This window comes from Eleginops maclovinus, chromosome 6, assembly GCF_036324505.1.
Source record: "Eleginops maclovinus isolate JMC-PN-2008 ecotype Puerto Natales chromosome 6, JC_Emac_rtc_rv5, whole genome shotgun sequence".
Lineage (NCBI taxonomy): Eukaryota > Metazoa > Chordata > Actinopteri > Perciformes > Eleginopidae > Eleginops > Eleginops maclovinus.
In genome coordinates, this window is record NC_086354.1 from 4,572,476 (window position 1) to 4,589,075 (window position 16,600).

Here is a 16,600-nt window from a genome sequence, read left to right on the forward strand (position 1 = left end):
TTCAGATACATTGTTTTATTACTACAAAGTTATTTGATTTCAGTAACAAAATCCATGTGTTATTCACCAGCAGCTTCAGCATGGCATTCAAGGACTTAATTAAGTACAAGTTTTAGAAATGGAATGCCACATCGGTCTGCTCATTTCTGCATTATGCATAGTATCACCTGGTGCAACACATTTTAGAAGAGGACGGTGTACGGTGGCCCAGACACTTCCATTAGGAGAAACGCGCTGCAGTTTCAAAAACTATGCAAATAAAAAAACACCAACATCTCAAAACCCATGCAAATCCAGAAACCTCTTCACCAACTTGACTAAACATGCAATGCGCTAACTAAAAGAGCTGCATAACCAAACTGCTGCAAGAAGTTCAAAACACAACGGAAACGAGGGGACAACAGGGGTCAAAATGTGATGCAGACAGCTGGGACCGTAGCACTTGGTGATATTTTGGGGATTATACAGTGTCACTGTCACTGGAAACATGTTTAACATTTTATTGGCGTGTTTTAACGTGTTGTGATCACATGATTCCTTCTGATATTACTGGAGGTCTGACGTAGCCAGCCTAGTCATTTCAGATATACTGACAAAACACTTATGAAAACAGGCTATCTCTGCGAGGCCAAATTGATATCCCCAAAGTCATAAAACTTAAAAATTGGGTTTGAGCAGCGTTTTGTTCATGCAGCGCTTTTCCCCTTATTTACATGTGTTTTTTTATTTGTTTTGTTTTTGAAGCTGCAGCACTTGTCTCCTCAAGGAAGTATTTTGGGATGCTTGTCGACCACCGATATGACATCATGAAAGGCACACACATTTAACAACATCAAGCAAGTATATATAAAGATTCACAGTTTACATTTTTTAGGTAATTTGTTAGCATTTTTAACTCTATAAGACGATTAGAATGTGTAACTTGGTCATCTTAGTTCATCAGGTCGAGTTAAAGACTTGAGTCAAAACATCAAATGACATCAACATGGCTTTCCCCCGTGGAGGAACTCAACATTAAACACAACAATACCTGAAAAGTAAGGGGTCACAAAACATGGATTGACAAAAAATACACTTCATGTATCCTATTTATGCTTTAAGCAAGTTAACATTGATACCCCCGATCAATTTGTTACAACTACCCATGCATCTTTAATCTAATATTCATGTATGAGACAATGCTACTATAGCAAAGCTAAATGTCCCAATCAAATCCTCTAACGACTGCATTTTCCAGCGAGATGCGAGTAACATGAAAGAGGTCTCAAAAATGAAATCCTGCGGGATGTCCCTCCACAGAGCTAAGCACAGACAATTAGATTTAGTTTCAATTACATTTCAACGATATCATCATCACATTTAAAAAGTACTGTGTAAAGGGAGCAGCTTGAATTTATTAAGACACAAATGAAGCTGCTTCTGATTTAAGGACACGTGTGGAGGTTTTTTTCTGGTGCCACTAACATTTTACACACGTCTTGCAGAAGAGCAAGTTTTTACTTCGCTAATAATCTATCAGAAAATTGTGATACATGTCAATTACTGTTCCTAAAAGCCCAAGAAGAAACCCTCAAATGTCTTCTTTTGTGCACAACTAAAAACAGATTCAGTTTACCGTCACAGAAGAGTAAACACACCAGAAAATGTTCACATTTCAGAAGCTGAAATCTAAGCTTTTGACTTAATATTTCTCATATTAATACTATTTGAAAAATAATAGGTTATTATATTAGTTCATTTGTATGCTTTTGTTTTAGAGATATTTAAATAAGTAGTTGAAAGTCATTTATAGTCGACTACTTATCGATTAACATTTGCAGCTTCAATATTAAGTTTCATTTTAAATGTCCACATGTGAATGTGATTTCAATCCTTATTATGTGGCATGTTGTTGCTATGGCTGTTCATAAATGAAAAAAGCTATAAGACAGAGTCATCAGCACCCCCATGTGGCAGCACGTACAAATATTATCCAAGTTTGATCAAAAAAACTGCAATATAAAGAGGCATCAGTGGCTTAAGGAGAGGAATGAGTACAAGGATAAGGTTTCTATGGCGAGAAGAAGAAATCCAGTAGAAAAATGTGTAAACTTCATAATGAGGACAAAAACCCGAGGCTGGGATCACCTGTCCTGGTCTGTAACCCAGCTTACGACCACAGATATCTGTGCTGTATGTCAGAGAGGAACACCTTCAGCTGCGTTTCATATTAAAGTAGGACTTAATGCTCTGTCATCACCCTCCAAAGTGTGGCTGCTGTTAAAGGTTGCACAGCAGTCTCTGAATAATTCAGGTCTAATTTCTTCTGTTCAACACTAAAGGCCTTCACACACTGGGGGCCAATTTTTCACAATTTTGGAGCTTTTGAGCCACAAATAAAGCCATTAACCAATCATGTTGATGAAAAGGGTTGAGTATATTTATAAAGAAATAACACAGATGTCGGATCCAGGATGGCAAACCCCTCCTTGCGTTCTTACCTTTCACAATAAGAGCATAAGACCGACAATATTTACAGAGTATTCCGAATTTTTGTATAAAGGCCTTTACCTTTAATTAGATTGGAGATATAGCAGATGGTTGCTGTAGCTTAGAACAACTACAAAGATATAGCAGCTTTACTCGCAGGTGAATATAGATCGTCTTGGGCTTTTATTGTTGTTACAGTGTGTAAAGGCCCTATCTTTAATTAGATTAGAGATTGGCTTGTGGTTGCTATATCTTAAAACCACAACAAAGACAAAGCAACAACACTGAGGCTCCATAATCGGAAACAAGAATGCAAACCCCTTACTGCCTTTTTACCTTTCACAATAAAAGCCTGAGAGAAATCATATTTGCAGAAAAGTATTTTGCAGTTTTGTGTTGTTACAGTGAGTAAATGCCTTTACCTTTAATATGATTATCGACACAGCTGATGGTTGCTATATCTAAAAACAACCACACAGAAGCTCCATATTCCAAACCAAGAACGCAAACCCCTGCTTGCATTCTCATCTTTCAAAATAAAAGACGGACTCTACTCCCAGGTGAGTATTTTTGTGTTGTTGGGTTGTGTAGAGACCGTTACCCTTAATTAGATTGCAGATATAACTGATGGTTGCTATATCTTGAAAACAACAACATGGATGCTCCATAGAACACAACTCTTTTACCTTTCACCATAAAAGCTTAAGACACAATATTTACAGGAGAGTATTTCAGATTTTCGCTCTGATTTTACGATGTTTTGGAGACACAGCTGTTGGTTGCTATGTCTTGAAACTGTATTAAGTGCTTTCATTGGACTCAAAACTCTTCCTACTTGTTCGAACCCTAGATCGCCCTCTCGATGTGTGCATCCAGGGTCAAGGCTTGTACCAGTTCATGGAGCGCCTGAGAGCTTTCTCCCATCTCTGGATGACAGGGATGTACTCCCGACTCGGGCTGCAAGCACTGCTGCTGGGAACCCCTTTGGGCAAGAACGCATCGTCAGCTCTTTGCAGCTTCTTCAGCTCCTCTCTGCTCCTCCAATATCCTGCAGGGATAATAAGTGTATTATGTAAAAAAACAGATTAATGTAACCTTAAAAAAGAAGAAACCAAGATATTTAGGATCAAAAATGTGTCCTCTGCTTAGAGATTTTATTGATAGGAAAAGCTGGCTTTCATTAATCATGTCCAGTCAGCAGCCTATACACCAACACTGAAACACATGAGCACATACTACAGTTTGAAAAAAAGCAGGAATACAATCTGAGCTGACAGAAAATGCTCCGTTTTAGTTTAACGCACAGTTAAGCTCACACACACTATTTTATGAACATATAGGTTCACCTGCTGAATTAAAAACAGAACGAATGAACCAAAGAAAGTGGAACCATGAAGCAGATTCAGGCAGTAGGCTATAGATTCACTCTGAAAGTAATAGCCTACAGAACAGAACAGCTGATCCTTTACAACAAACACTAGATGCTTGTTTTAGGTTTTTACTGACATTGTAATCCTGCAATACTCCCACATTTTAGAAATGCAAAAGTAATCTGATTACGTCTTCCTTTATTCTAACAGGGAACAGTTACCTTTTTTAAATATCCTGATTATGTAATACTGTTACATGTAATCAGTTACTCCCCAAACCTACCTTTAATACTGAACATACTTGAAACTCCCTGTGTGTGCCGATCTTTTATTTACTCATTCAACATCACCCGCTGATCACCTTCAAAGTAATTTTCTCAAACACATGATTCACATTGTTATTCAGCCACCTGCTTCTTGCCTGTTGGTAATCGACAGGAACAAATTCATCTCCTGTGTTGATTTGATTAAGCACTGACTAATGTACAACAATCTAATTACATAATGTGAATAATTAAATGGAAAACAGGTTACGTAACAGAGCAGCATTTCAGTTGGATGTTTCTGCCGCTGCTGGGGTAAAAATAGGACTTTTAAAATGCAACTCAATGTCACAACCAAGTGTTGTGATATAAATAGCGAAAATAAAGCACAGCATTGAAAATAAAGAGTCATATTGAAGCTCATGTGTCTTGTGCTCGACAGGGCTGATTCTCTTTGTGTTTGGCTGTCTCTTTAAGACACACTACTAACAGAAATGCAAAAGTTTTAATGAACATTCCTGTTGTCCTCAGGTAAAATTTGACCCATTTTCCTAGATGGTTTTATGTCAAAATAACAGGTACTTTAATCTAATTGCCACAAAGATGGATGGTTTCATACTTAATTATTCAAAAGATAAAGACAATTGTCACTCCTTTCAATGGATTATGTGTTTTATTTAAATCTATTGCTTCTGGTGTCATCATGTGCTGTCATTAAAATAAATCATATTGTATAACACCAAATTACATTTAGCTGACGCGGTATCCAAAGTGACTTACAAAAAGGGGATTCAACCAACAAGAATCCTGAAAACCAATTAGCTATCCAAAGCCAACCATTTAAAGTGCTAATTGATTGTCTTAAAATGAAAACATTGACTTTTGAATTGGGTGTATTGACCATACATTTAAAAAACAAGTAAAATGTGTGGCAATTAACAGGATGGGGCAGTAGCAGATAACATGTAACGGATTACGTTATCTAGCATACAGAAAAGGTAACTGTACCTTCACAGTTAGGCGAAAATTATGTAATACTGCTCGATAAAAAAAAAATTGGGGATTTACTAGCAGGATTACAATGTTACTACAACACTAAACAACTCAACGAAAGGTAGCTACAGGGTAACTTGAGAGTGTCTGTGTCAGATTCTACCACCTGAAGCTCAACCTTAAGAACACCGAACTGTTCTTCATCCCAGGTAAGGACTCTCCCATCCATGACCTGTCCATCAAAATTGGCATCTCTGTTGTTTCCCAACTTTCAACTGTACTTTACTGCCAACACCGCTGCTACAACCCTATCCTGCAGATACACTCTCTACAACTTCAGGAGGATACGTCCCCCTGCTGTCCCAGGACATGCAACGTTGCAAGTCCAGGTTCAGGCTCTGGTCATCTCGCGCCTGTACTACTGTAACTCCCTCCTGGCTGGTCTACCTTCAAATGCCATTAGACCGCTACAGCTAATTCAGAATGCTGCATCCCGACTTGTCTTCAACCTCTAAAGTTCTCCCACACTATACCTCTCCTTCGCTCCCTCCACTGGCTGTCATTGGATGCGAGAATCCGTTTCAAGACACTGGTACTGGCCTACCGAGCTGTGAAGGGATCAGCCCCTTCCTACATCCAGGCCTTGGTTAAACTATACAATCCAGCACATGCACTGCTCGGTGTCAGCCAATGGGCTTGCTACTCCATCTCTGCGAGTGGGAGCCAGGCACCCCTCCGAAACATGCCTGTTTGCTATCCTGGCTCCTTTAAAGGTGGAATGAGCTCCCCATTGAGATCAGCCAGCAGAAACTCTGCATATTGCAAACTGAAAACCCATCCGTTTCGATTGAGTTTTGGCAATTAAGTTATGTCTGAAAAAATGTAGGCCTTGTAACTAATTCACCAGCACTTAGTATGGTATGATCTTGTTTGAAGTGAATATATCTGCACTTTCCTTGTTGTTTGGAGTTTGAATCTTTATGGTTTTTTTCACTTATTGTAAGTCGCTTTGGATAAAAGCATCATGTAATGTAATATAATGTAATTTAGGTTTTGTTTAAGTGGAATCACTGAGCAGAGGACACATTTTTGATACTAAATATCTTGGTTTCTTCTTTTCTAAAGTCAAATTGTACTGTTGTCTTACATAATACACTTTGTAAGGAACATCTTATTGTTGCACAGTTAATGGGAAGACAACTAAAAGGTTAGAAAGCCTACAGCAAAATGGATTTGTTGTTTGTGAGTGTGTGTGTCTGCGTACCAACTCCAAGTCCAGCGACGAAAGCGGCCCCTAAACAGGACATTTCGTAGTGGTGGGGTCGGGATACCTTTCTGCCAAACAGGTCTGCAGTCAGCTGCATGACGAAGTTGTTTGAGGAAACGCCGCCATCCACCCTGGGACAGGAAGGAGCATACGTAGCACACTCAATTACCCTGCAACTCAATTTACTGTAACGGTATCAGGGAAATATACACCTCGTAATGCATTGGCAATAAAGCTGGACTGCAATAGCAGAGTACACGAGAGCCCACTCTGTTAGGCCCAGTTTCCTGGCTGAAATCCAGACGTTACAGTCAGATATTGCACCGTCAGCTGGAATATTAAAAGGTTGTGGGAGCACTATGGGAGATAAACCCCTGTGTTGAGTCTGTTCACCTGTGCACACGCCTCCCACAATCATTGCTTTATCCACTTACTGACCATGTATGGGTATGCCTTTGACCATTATGCCATCGACTTATCGTATGTTATATGGACATGATCTTGATCTTTTCTGACCTTGATACTTCCTGTTGTATTTACCAGCTTGTTTACATAAGAATATAAGTAATGTAGGAGAGAATCTTACCATAGCTATCCTTTTAGCCAACACGAGACCAGAATTAACAGCAGGATTTACATACTGCTAAGCTGCCTTCACATGATCCACGGATTTCTCAGCTAGTTTCCTATGGTATCCTCCTCCTCCTGCTAGCTTGAGCCATTTCCTACAGCTGTTATCTGGTTGGTTGCATGTCAAAAAGGTCAGCGGCAATCGAGGCCAAAGTTGAAATAAATTGAGCTTTGAGAGCACCTCTCTGTGACATTTCTTGGAAATGCCCAACATGCTCTCTCCAAAGGAAAACAACAGCAACGTCTGTTCTAACGCTGATCACGTGAAGGCAGCTCAAGACTTGGGGATGCAAACACATTTCTATTTAAAGAGCATGAGAGTCTTCTTTATTTATTGTTTTGCGTGGTTTTATTATACTTATTGTATAATTTATCCTATGGGCCGCGGTCATAATATTTGCACATGACCTTCATTTTGATATAAATCTGCAATGATTTTAACGCTGACTTATCGTACGACAAAGGGCTTCAATCGCTTTTTTAGTTTTCTACTCATCGTTCGATACATGGAAATTGGCTTGACCATTTGTACGTTATTGTGTTCTTTTTGGAGACCCTGAAAAGAGTCCTGTATGGGGCTCCTGAAGGGGACTCCTTAGTCTTGCTGGGAGACTTCAACGCACACATTGGCAATGACGGAGACACTTGGAGGGGCGTGATTGGGAGGAACAGCCCCCCTGATCTGAACCGGAGTGGTGGAGTGTTACTGAACTTCTGTGCTAGTCATGGATTGGCCATAACAAACACCATTTTCGAACATAAGGATGCTCATAAGTGTACGTGGTACCAGAGCACCCTAGGCAGAAGGTCCATGATCGATTTTGTTATCGTATCATCGGACCTGAGGCCGCATGTTTTGGACACTCGGGTGAAGAGAGGGGCGGAGTTGTCAACTGATCACCATCTGGTGGTGAGTTGGGTCGAGTGGCAGGTGAAGCCTTTGGACAGACCTGGTAAGCCCAAACGTGTAGTGCGGGTGAACTGGGAACGTCTGGAGGAGTCCCAAGTCCAGGAGGCCTTCAACTCACACCTCCGGCGGAGCTTTTCAGGCATCCCTGTGGAGGCTGGGGACATTGAACCAGAGTGGGCGGTGTTCAAAGCCTCTATACACCGATTCGGCGAAGTGACCGGAAGTAGAGCGGCCGCCATTGATGCGGTGTGCGTGCGGTGTGTATTTCGCGGTATTTCCATAGACAGTAAAAGGGATATTTCGCTGGATTTGTGAACGAGATTTGTGAAAAGCAATAATTATGCCCAGACAGTCTGGAAGGGCGTGTGCCGTCATCGGCTGCTTCAATAACAGCCAAAAGCTTCAATTATGGAAGAAGTCTGTGTGCGAGACACACAATTTAAGCGTAAAAGAGGACTGTCCATGTAGTAGACCATTTGGTCTACACCGCTTCCCTGGTCGTGTGGAGGATGAAGGTGTTCGGAAGGTGTGGATAGTAAACATCAACAGAAAGAACTTCATCCCAAATAAAAACAGCACGGTAAGTAGGCCTATTCTCAGTATTTTCTTGGTGAAGGTAATTAGCCTAGTTAACCATTGTGAGCCTTTGTTTACAGTGTGAACACATTTTAGGCTATGCTAACGTATGCGTTATATGTATAATTACATTATTTTTTAATCACGTGGGCTGTCCTTAAAGATTAAATGCTAGTTAGCATGCTAAGGTCAGTAAGTCAATTCAACGGAAGCTAGCTGTGTTTATATCTCCTTCTACTTTCCGTTTACTAATATTTAATTATATTAATTCATGAATTAATATCAGTAATTTCAGATACCTTCATCAGTAACTGGAGGCCACTGTCTGACATCGTCCAACCAAGTAACTTTATTCATTTGGGGTTATGGTTATCTTGCTATTATTGATAGCATCAATGACTGTTGAATGGATAATGAGTGTAATGATTGAGCACGCACACCGCAGCAATGGCCCCGTCGCTAGATGGCGACATACACAAATCGCTCACCGAATCGGTGTATTGCTGAAGCTGCGGCGGGGAGCTGCGGTCTCAAGGCCTTAGGTGCCTCAAGGGGTGGTAACCCTCGAAGCTCCTGGTGGACACCGTTGGTTAGGGAAGCCGTCCGACTGAAGAAGGAGGCCTTCCGGGATATGTTATCCCTAGGTACTCCTGACGCAGTTGCAAGGTATCGACAGGCCCAAAGGGCAGCAGCCTCAGCCATGACCGAGGCAAAGCAGCGGGTATGGGAGAAGTTCGGAGAAGCCATGGATAAGGACTTTCTGTCGGCACCAAAGTGGTTCTGGAAAACCATCCGACACCTCAGGAGGGGGAAGCAGGGAACCATCCAAGCTGTGTACAGTAAGGATGGGACGCTGTTAACCTCAACTGATAGGGTGTTAGGGCGGTGGAAGGAACACTTTGAGGAACTCATGAACCCGACAACTCTATGTTAGAAGCGAAGCTGGAGTAAAAAGGGGGAAAGTTTACTCTAAGGTGCTGGAAAGGAGGGTCCGGCCGATTGTTGAACCTCAGATTGAAGAGAAACAATGCGGTTTTCGTCCTGGTCGTGGAACGACGGACCAGCTTTTCACTCTTGCAAGGATCCTGGAGGGGGCCTGGGAGTACGCTCATCCGGTCTACATGTGCTTTGTGGTTTTGTAGAAGGCGTATGACCGCGTTCCCAGGGAGATACTGTGGGAGGTGCTGCGGGAGTATGGGGTGAAGGGGTCTCTACTCAGGGCCATCCAATCTCTGTACTCCCAAAGCGAGAGCTGTGTCCGGGTCCTCGGTAGCACGTCGGACCGATTTTCGGTGAGGGTTGGCCTCCGCCAGGGCTGGGCTTTGTCACCAATCCTGTTTGTGATATTCATGGACAGGATTTCGAGGCGTAGTCGTGGGGGAGGGGGTCTGCAGTTCGGTGAGCTAAGGATTGCACCACTGCTTTTTGCAGATAATGTTGTCCTAATGGCTTCATCGGTCTGTGACCTTCAGCACTCACTGGATCGGTTCGCGGGACCTCCAAATCTGAGGCCATGGTTCTCAGCAGGAAACTGATGGACTGTCCAGGTAGGAAATGAGGTTTTACCCCAATTGAAGGAGTTCAAGTATCTCGGGGTCTTTTTTTGAGTGAGGGAACAATGGAGCGTGGGATGAGCGTCAGTTGAAGTGATTCGGGCACCTAGTGAGGATGCCACCTGGGCGCCTCCCTAGGGAGGTGTTCCAGGCACGTCCAGCTGGGAAGAGACCGAGGGGTAGACCTAGGACCAGGTGGAGGGCTTATATCTCTTCTCTGGCCTGGGAGCGCCTTGGCATCCCCCAGTCAGAGCTGGCTGATGTAGCCAGGGAAAGAGAAGTTTGGGTCTCTCTGCTGGAGCTGTTACCTCCGCGACCCTGACAGAAAAGCGGGAGAAGATGGATGGAAGATGGATGGATGGATGGATGGATGGTGTTCTTTTTTAAAAATACAGTGTGAAGGCGCTAACGTCACTTTGTGCCAAAATTACGGCCCTGCCCACTTTCCGGTGAAAATACTGCATCAGAGCGAAGCGGGAAATAATAGTCTGTTCATGTCTTAAAGCTGCTGATTCATATATCGCACCTCAGACAACCAATAAAGTTTCTTTACTTCCTCTCCAGAAAAAAGGAGGGTAAAAGAAAGGATGTAATTCAGAAATCTCAGTTTCAGTGTCAGCCTGCTGCCTGCCATCCCCTGTCCGGAAAAGCTGTCTTTGCCGTCTGACCAGACACGTGACACCATTTTCATATTTCTTGAGTCATTATACTGTTTTTGACAAACAGAAATATTGTTTTCTGGCATCACTTCTGCATTTTGGTCTCAGGTGGCACACCGACAGTAAGAGGGCGCAGCGCCCCTGTTACCGGTTTAGACAAAACCCTGATCGTTATATGGACCTTACACTCACTATTTTTGGTGAGCTCATCATGTTGTGAATTTATTTGTTAGGAAGAGAATTTATTTAGAACAGATGATTTAAAAGGAATAGTTAAAAGCAACATTTAATAAGTTAGTCAATTTATAAGTAAGTGTTAAGAATAACAGTTCATGTTTCAGATATGGGATTAGATTAAAAAGGGACTTTAGGTCATTTAAGTTGGGATATACTTAGGAAATGGACTTGAAATGGACTTCATTACCCATGGGACATTGTGCGTGTTACGTCACATACGCAGTGTTGTAGGTCGTACAGCGGCCATTTTGTTTTATGTTGTTAAGGATGCTGACAATTCAAGCCAACCACTCGCTGTAAATATGTTAAGTTCTTTATTTTAGTAAACATCTGAAATGAACGGACGTCTCCCTTCGTTATTTTAGTAGCCATCAACATTAGTTCAGAACATTTTGGTGCCGAAACCCGGGAATTAGAACGAGATGGCTGACGACCCGGCTGAAGAGAGACCACTTGTAGCGGAGCAAGGAGAAAGGGCGAGAAGGAAACGTCGGACGATTCGTAGCTCCACTACGCGAGTGATCAACCAGATTGATGTTGAACTGCGAAAGGAAGACCAACAGAGGGATCTCAACCGTGTGCGGGAGATGTTAGCTGTATTGTCGACAAAGGAGGACACTTTGCGCGAGCTTGACAACATAGTGGAGGAACACACTTCACTGGAAGATGTGGAGGCGGAGATTGAACTCGCAGAAGATTACAGAGACCGCCTCATTGAGGTAAAGACGCGTGCTCACCGAGTGATCAGCGAGACTGTGAGTAACCCCCCGCCTACTCGGCAAAGTGATGCTAGTACTGCAAATAGACAGACAGTGAGACTGCCAAAATTACAAATTGACAAGTTCAACGGAGATGTAAGCTTATGGCAGGAATTTTGGAGCCAGTATGAGACTGCTATTCATAACAACAGTGCACTCTGCAAGAAAGAGAAGTTTACCTACCTGAAAACGTATCTTACTGGAACAGCTGCAAAGTCAGTAGCAGGGCTCACACTGACAGACAGTAATTATGATGCTGCAATCGAATTACTTCAAAAAAGATTTGGAAGGAAAGATCTCATTGTAAATGCACATATGTCAAAGCTACTGAATCTCACTCCTGTAAAGAGATCATCTGATGTCACTGCCTTAAGACAGCTGTATGATGAATGTGAAGTTCAAACCAGAAGCCTACAATCATTAGGAGTGGTATCAGACACCTATGGTGGAATGTTATGCCCAATATTGCTCCAGATGATGCCAGATGACATGGCTCTTGAATACAGCCGTCAAAGAGGTGACAATGATGAGTGGAAAGTGGACAATGTGCTTAAATTCCTCCAGACAGAGGTTCAGACCCGAGAGAGAACTGTACAGATGAAGAAATCATTTAATCAGAGAGAAAGCCAGTTCACTAATAAATTCAGCAGCAAATCACATTCAGCTAGTGACATGAAAATAAAGAAACCAAATATGACATCTGCAGCTGCGCTACACATTACTGAACAGAAAGTCAACAATTGCTTGTTTTGTGATAGTGCTGAACACAAATCCGAGAAATGTCCAGACCACGATGTGCCAGCACGCAAAGAAAAACTGAAAAGGCTAGGCAGGTGCTTTGTGTGTCTGGGATCCAAACACATTGCTAAGTTTTGCAAGACGAAGGGTGTGTCATGTGCCACATGTGGTGGCAGGCATCATGCAGCCGTGTGTGAGAAAAATCTGGCACCCCCACCTGATGTGTCAACCAACACAGACACACTTGTAAGCTCAGTAATTCCTAAAGCAGAGAACACAGTGCTGTTACAGACCACCAAGGCATGGGCCGTAGGGCCCACAAGCAGGAAGATGGTCCGCTGCCTGCTAGATGGAGGCAGTCAGGGGAGTTTTGTGCATGAGAATGTAGTGAAGGAGCTACAGCTACCTGTTACCAGACAAGGAACGCTTACTCTTCACACATTTGGCTCCTCTGCTCCAACAACGGTGAGTCGCAACATAGTGAAGCTCAGCTTGGAGAATGTGTGGGATAAGCAGCGGAGAATTGAAATAGAAGCTGTTGTGACCCCACAAGTGTGCACAGCACTGATGAGGGTTCCAGGTGAACACATACAGAAAGAGATGAAAAGAAGAGGTCTCCAATTAGCTGACTGTGATGGAGATTACAAACCAGAACTTTCTGTGCTAATTGGCTCTGATTATTACTGGCAGATAGTGTCTGGCCGAGTGGAAAGACTGACCAAGAGCCTAGTGGCACTAGAGAGCACATTTGGATGGGCAGTGCAAGGCCCAATGGCAGTGTCCAGCATGACGGAGTCAACATGCATGAACATACTGCTCAGCAACGATGCACAGATGGACAAACAACTGCATGCGTTCTGGGAGCTCGAGTCCCTGGGCATCACAAGTGAGAAGCCTGAGAGCCCAGAGGATGCGGAAGCATTGCAGCGGTTTGAAGAAACCTCCATTCTCAAGGACGGGCGTTACCAAGTGGAGTTGCCATGGCGACAAGATCATCCACCACTTAAAGACAACTACCGCATAGCCAAAAAGAGACTGGAGAGTTTGAAAAGGAAACTGAGCAAAGATGTCACTCTGTACAGCAGATACAACGAAGTCGTGGAAGACTACCTAAAGCAAGGAATGGCTGAGGATGTGCCAAAGGAGCGTGCATCACCGCAAGACACTCAGACATACTACTTACCCCATCATGCTGTACTGAGGGAAGACAAGGCGACAACAAAACTGCGAGTCGTATTCGATGCTTCATCTCACGAAGATGGAAGTCCCTCACTGAACGACTGTCTCTTAACCGGCCCCAATCTGAATCCAGATCTGATGAGTGTTTTGACCAAGTTTAGACTGCATGAAGTTGCTTATATGGCAGACATCAAGAAAGCATTTCTGCAGATTTCACTCACAGAAAGAGATCGGGACGCCGTGAGATTCCTGTGGTTCACAGGTCCACCAACACTGGACAAGGACATGAAGCTGCGCATGCTCAGAATGACGAGGGTGGTGTTTGGAGCTTCGTCAAGCCCATTCCTACTCGCAGCCACCATTCGGAAGCATCTAAGACAGTACGAATCAGAACACCCAAAGGTGGTAGGAATCATCAGCTCCTCACTGTATGTCGATGACTTTATTTCAAGTTCAAGTGAGGTGACAGAGGCCTATACAGTGACAAAAACGGCCAAGAACATAATGTCTGAAGCAGGCATGGAGCTATGCAAATGGATGACGAGCTCTGCTGAGCTCAAAGAGAAATGGCAGGAGAGCTCGATGGATTGCGTTGCTCAGCCAGAACCACACGGGTCCATTCTCAAGGTGCTGGGCTTGGTGTGGAGACCGGCCACTGATGACTTCGTGTTCGACCTCAGAGGGCTGCTGGATATCCTGAAGGATAGAGAAAACACAAAACGAAGTGTTCTGCAGTCTTCTGCTCGAATCTTTGACCCATTGGGATTCTTGACACCCTTCACGATTAGGATCAAGATCATGTTCCAAGAGATGTGGGAGAGAGGGCTCCAGTGGGACGAGGAGCTGCCACCCGACATGACAAAGAAGTGGCAACAGTGGTGTTCAGAGCTCCCTCAACTGCATGAGGTGTCAATCCCACGATGGTACAAAACGCATATGCCACAGCAGAACAACCAAGAGCTAAAACTGCATGTATTCTGTGATTCGAGCGAAAGAGCTTACAGTGCAGTCGCTTACATCGAAGGAAAAACAAGGGAAGGAGAAGTGACCATAAGCCTGGTTGCATCCAAGTCAAGAGTGGCCCCGCTTAAAAGAATGACTCTGCCACGCCTGGAGCTGATGGGTGCCGTGATAGCAGCCAGGTTGGGGGACACACTCATGAAAGCGCTGCAGCTAGACAAGACACAACTCAGACTGTGGACAGATTCAATGATAGTTCTGCACTGGATCTGCGGCTCTGCTCATAGGTGGAAACAGTTCGTAGCGAATAGAGTCACAGAAATCCAGACCCTAACCGACCCACAGTCCTGGTCTCACTGCAAGGGGAAACTTAACCCAGCCGACCTTCCCACCAGAGGCCTAACTGTACAGGACCTGAAGCAGAGCACATTGTGGTGGAAAGGACCTTATGTTCTAATGACAGCTGATCACTCACAGAGTACTCAGGAAGATGTTCAAGAAGAGGAGGTCGGATCTGAACTCCGATCCAAATACCAGATTACAGTACAGGCTGTTCAGCAAGAGCCAGACTTCCTAAGTCCTGTCTTATGTCTAGAGAAGTACAGCAAACTAAAAAGAGTGTTCCGAGTGACAGCCTGGATCAAGAGATTCATCACCAACGCACGCTCAAGATCTAAGGTGAGCGGTGAACTGACAGCGGAAGAGCTGAATGAAGCAGAAAAATATTGGACGAAGGTGACTCAAAGAGAAAGTTTCTGCTCCGAAATGGATCTGCTGATAGCAGGGAAATGCCCCAACACTGACTCCAGGATACGGGAGCTCAAACCATTTCTGGATGAAGACGCATTGCTTAGTGTTGGAGGACGGCTACAGCATTCAGATCTCTCTTACAGAGAAAAACACCCCTGGATTTTGCCCAGCAAACACAAATACACAGAGATGGTGGTGCAGAATCAACATGAGCAAATATGCCATGCAGGTGTACAAGACACTTTAGTGCAGACAAGAGAGAAATATTGGATTCTTAAGGCAAGGCAGATAGTGAGGAAGGTGGTGTCCGGATGTGTACTTTGCAGGAAATTCAAAGCAAGGCCTGGGCAACAGACTACTGCACCGTTGCCAAGGGACAGGATAACAGAATCACCACCATTCGAAGTTACCGGTGTGGACTTTGCCGGGCCACTCTATGTGAAGATACAGAGCTCAATGACAAAGGCGTACATAGCACTTTTCACGTGTGCTGTGACCAGAGCGATCCACTTAGAGTTAGTCTCAGACATGTCCACGGAACACTTCTTACTAGCTCTGAAACGATTCATCTCCAGAAGAGGATTATGCAAGGTGATCTATTCAGATAATGCCAAGACGTTCAAGAGGGCAGATCAAGATCTAAAGGAGCTCTGGCAACGAATTAAAGATCCACAACTACGAGAGTTCTTCTCAGAGAAGGGCATCACCTGGCGGTTCATCGCTGAAAGAGCAGCCTGGTGGGGCGGATTTTGGGAGCGGCTTGTTAGATCAGTCAAAATCATTCTCAGAAAGGTGCTTGGCAAAGCTAAACTCAACTTTGAAGAGATGTGCACCATGCTGACCGAAGCTGAAGCCGTAATAAACTCAAGGCCGCTCACGTATGTGTCCAATGATGTGGATGAGCCAGAACCACTGACCCCTGCCCACTTCTTGGTGGGTCAGAGACTGACTTGCTTGCCTCCTAAGTCATTTCCAGCTGAGATCAACCGTCCAACAGCCAACAAAGAGGAGATGACCAAGAGGTGGCGCTACAGACAACGACTCGTGACCAACTTCTGGAACCGCTGGCAGAAGGAATATCTGTTGGATCTGAAGTCGGCCCGTCGCTGTGACACCCCACAGCCTTCTTCGCTGAAGGTTGGCGATGTTGCGCTCATCGGAGAAGACAACGCCCCAAGGCAGAGCTGGAAGCTGGGGAAGATCGAAGAGCTGTTTCCTGGTCGTGATGGCCTTGTGAGGTCATGTGCAGTTCGCACTAGCACAGGGACTGTTCTGCGGAGGCCCATCC

At 44.0% G+C, this 16,600-nt stretch overlaps 1 protein-coding gene across 2 annotated transcripts in view; it reads right to left on the bottom strand.

Moving 5' to 3' along the window:
- Window positions 1–16,600, bottom strand: part of gk5 (glycerol kinase 5) — a 27,189-nt gene continuing 10,589 nt past the window's right edge. For both annotated transcript variants that reach the window (XM_063884961.1, XM_063884962.1), the window contains exons 16-17: window positions 6,360–6,493; window positions 1–3,517 (exon numbers count right to left, since the gene is read on the bottom strand). In XM_063884961.1, the coding sequence (XP_063741031.1) occupies window positions 3,348–3,517; window positions 6,360–6,493 (304 nt within the window). In that variant the 3' untranslated portion in view covers window positions 1–3,347. The remainder of the gene's footprint in view (window positions 3,518–6,359; window positions 6,494–16,600) is intronic.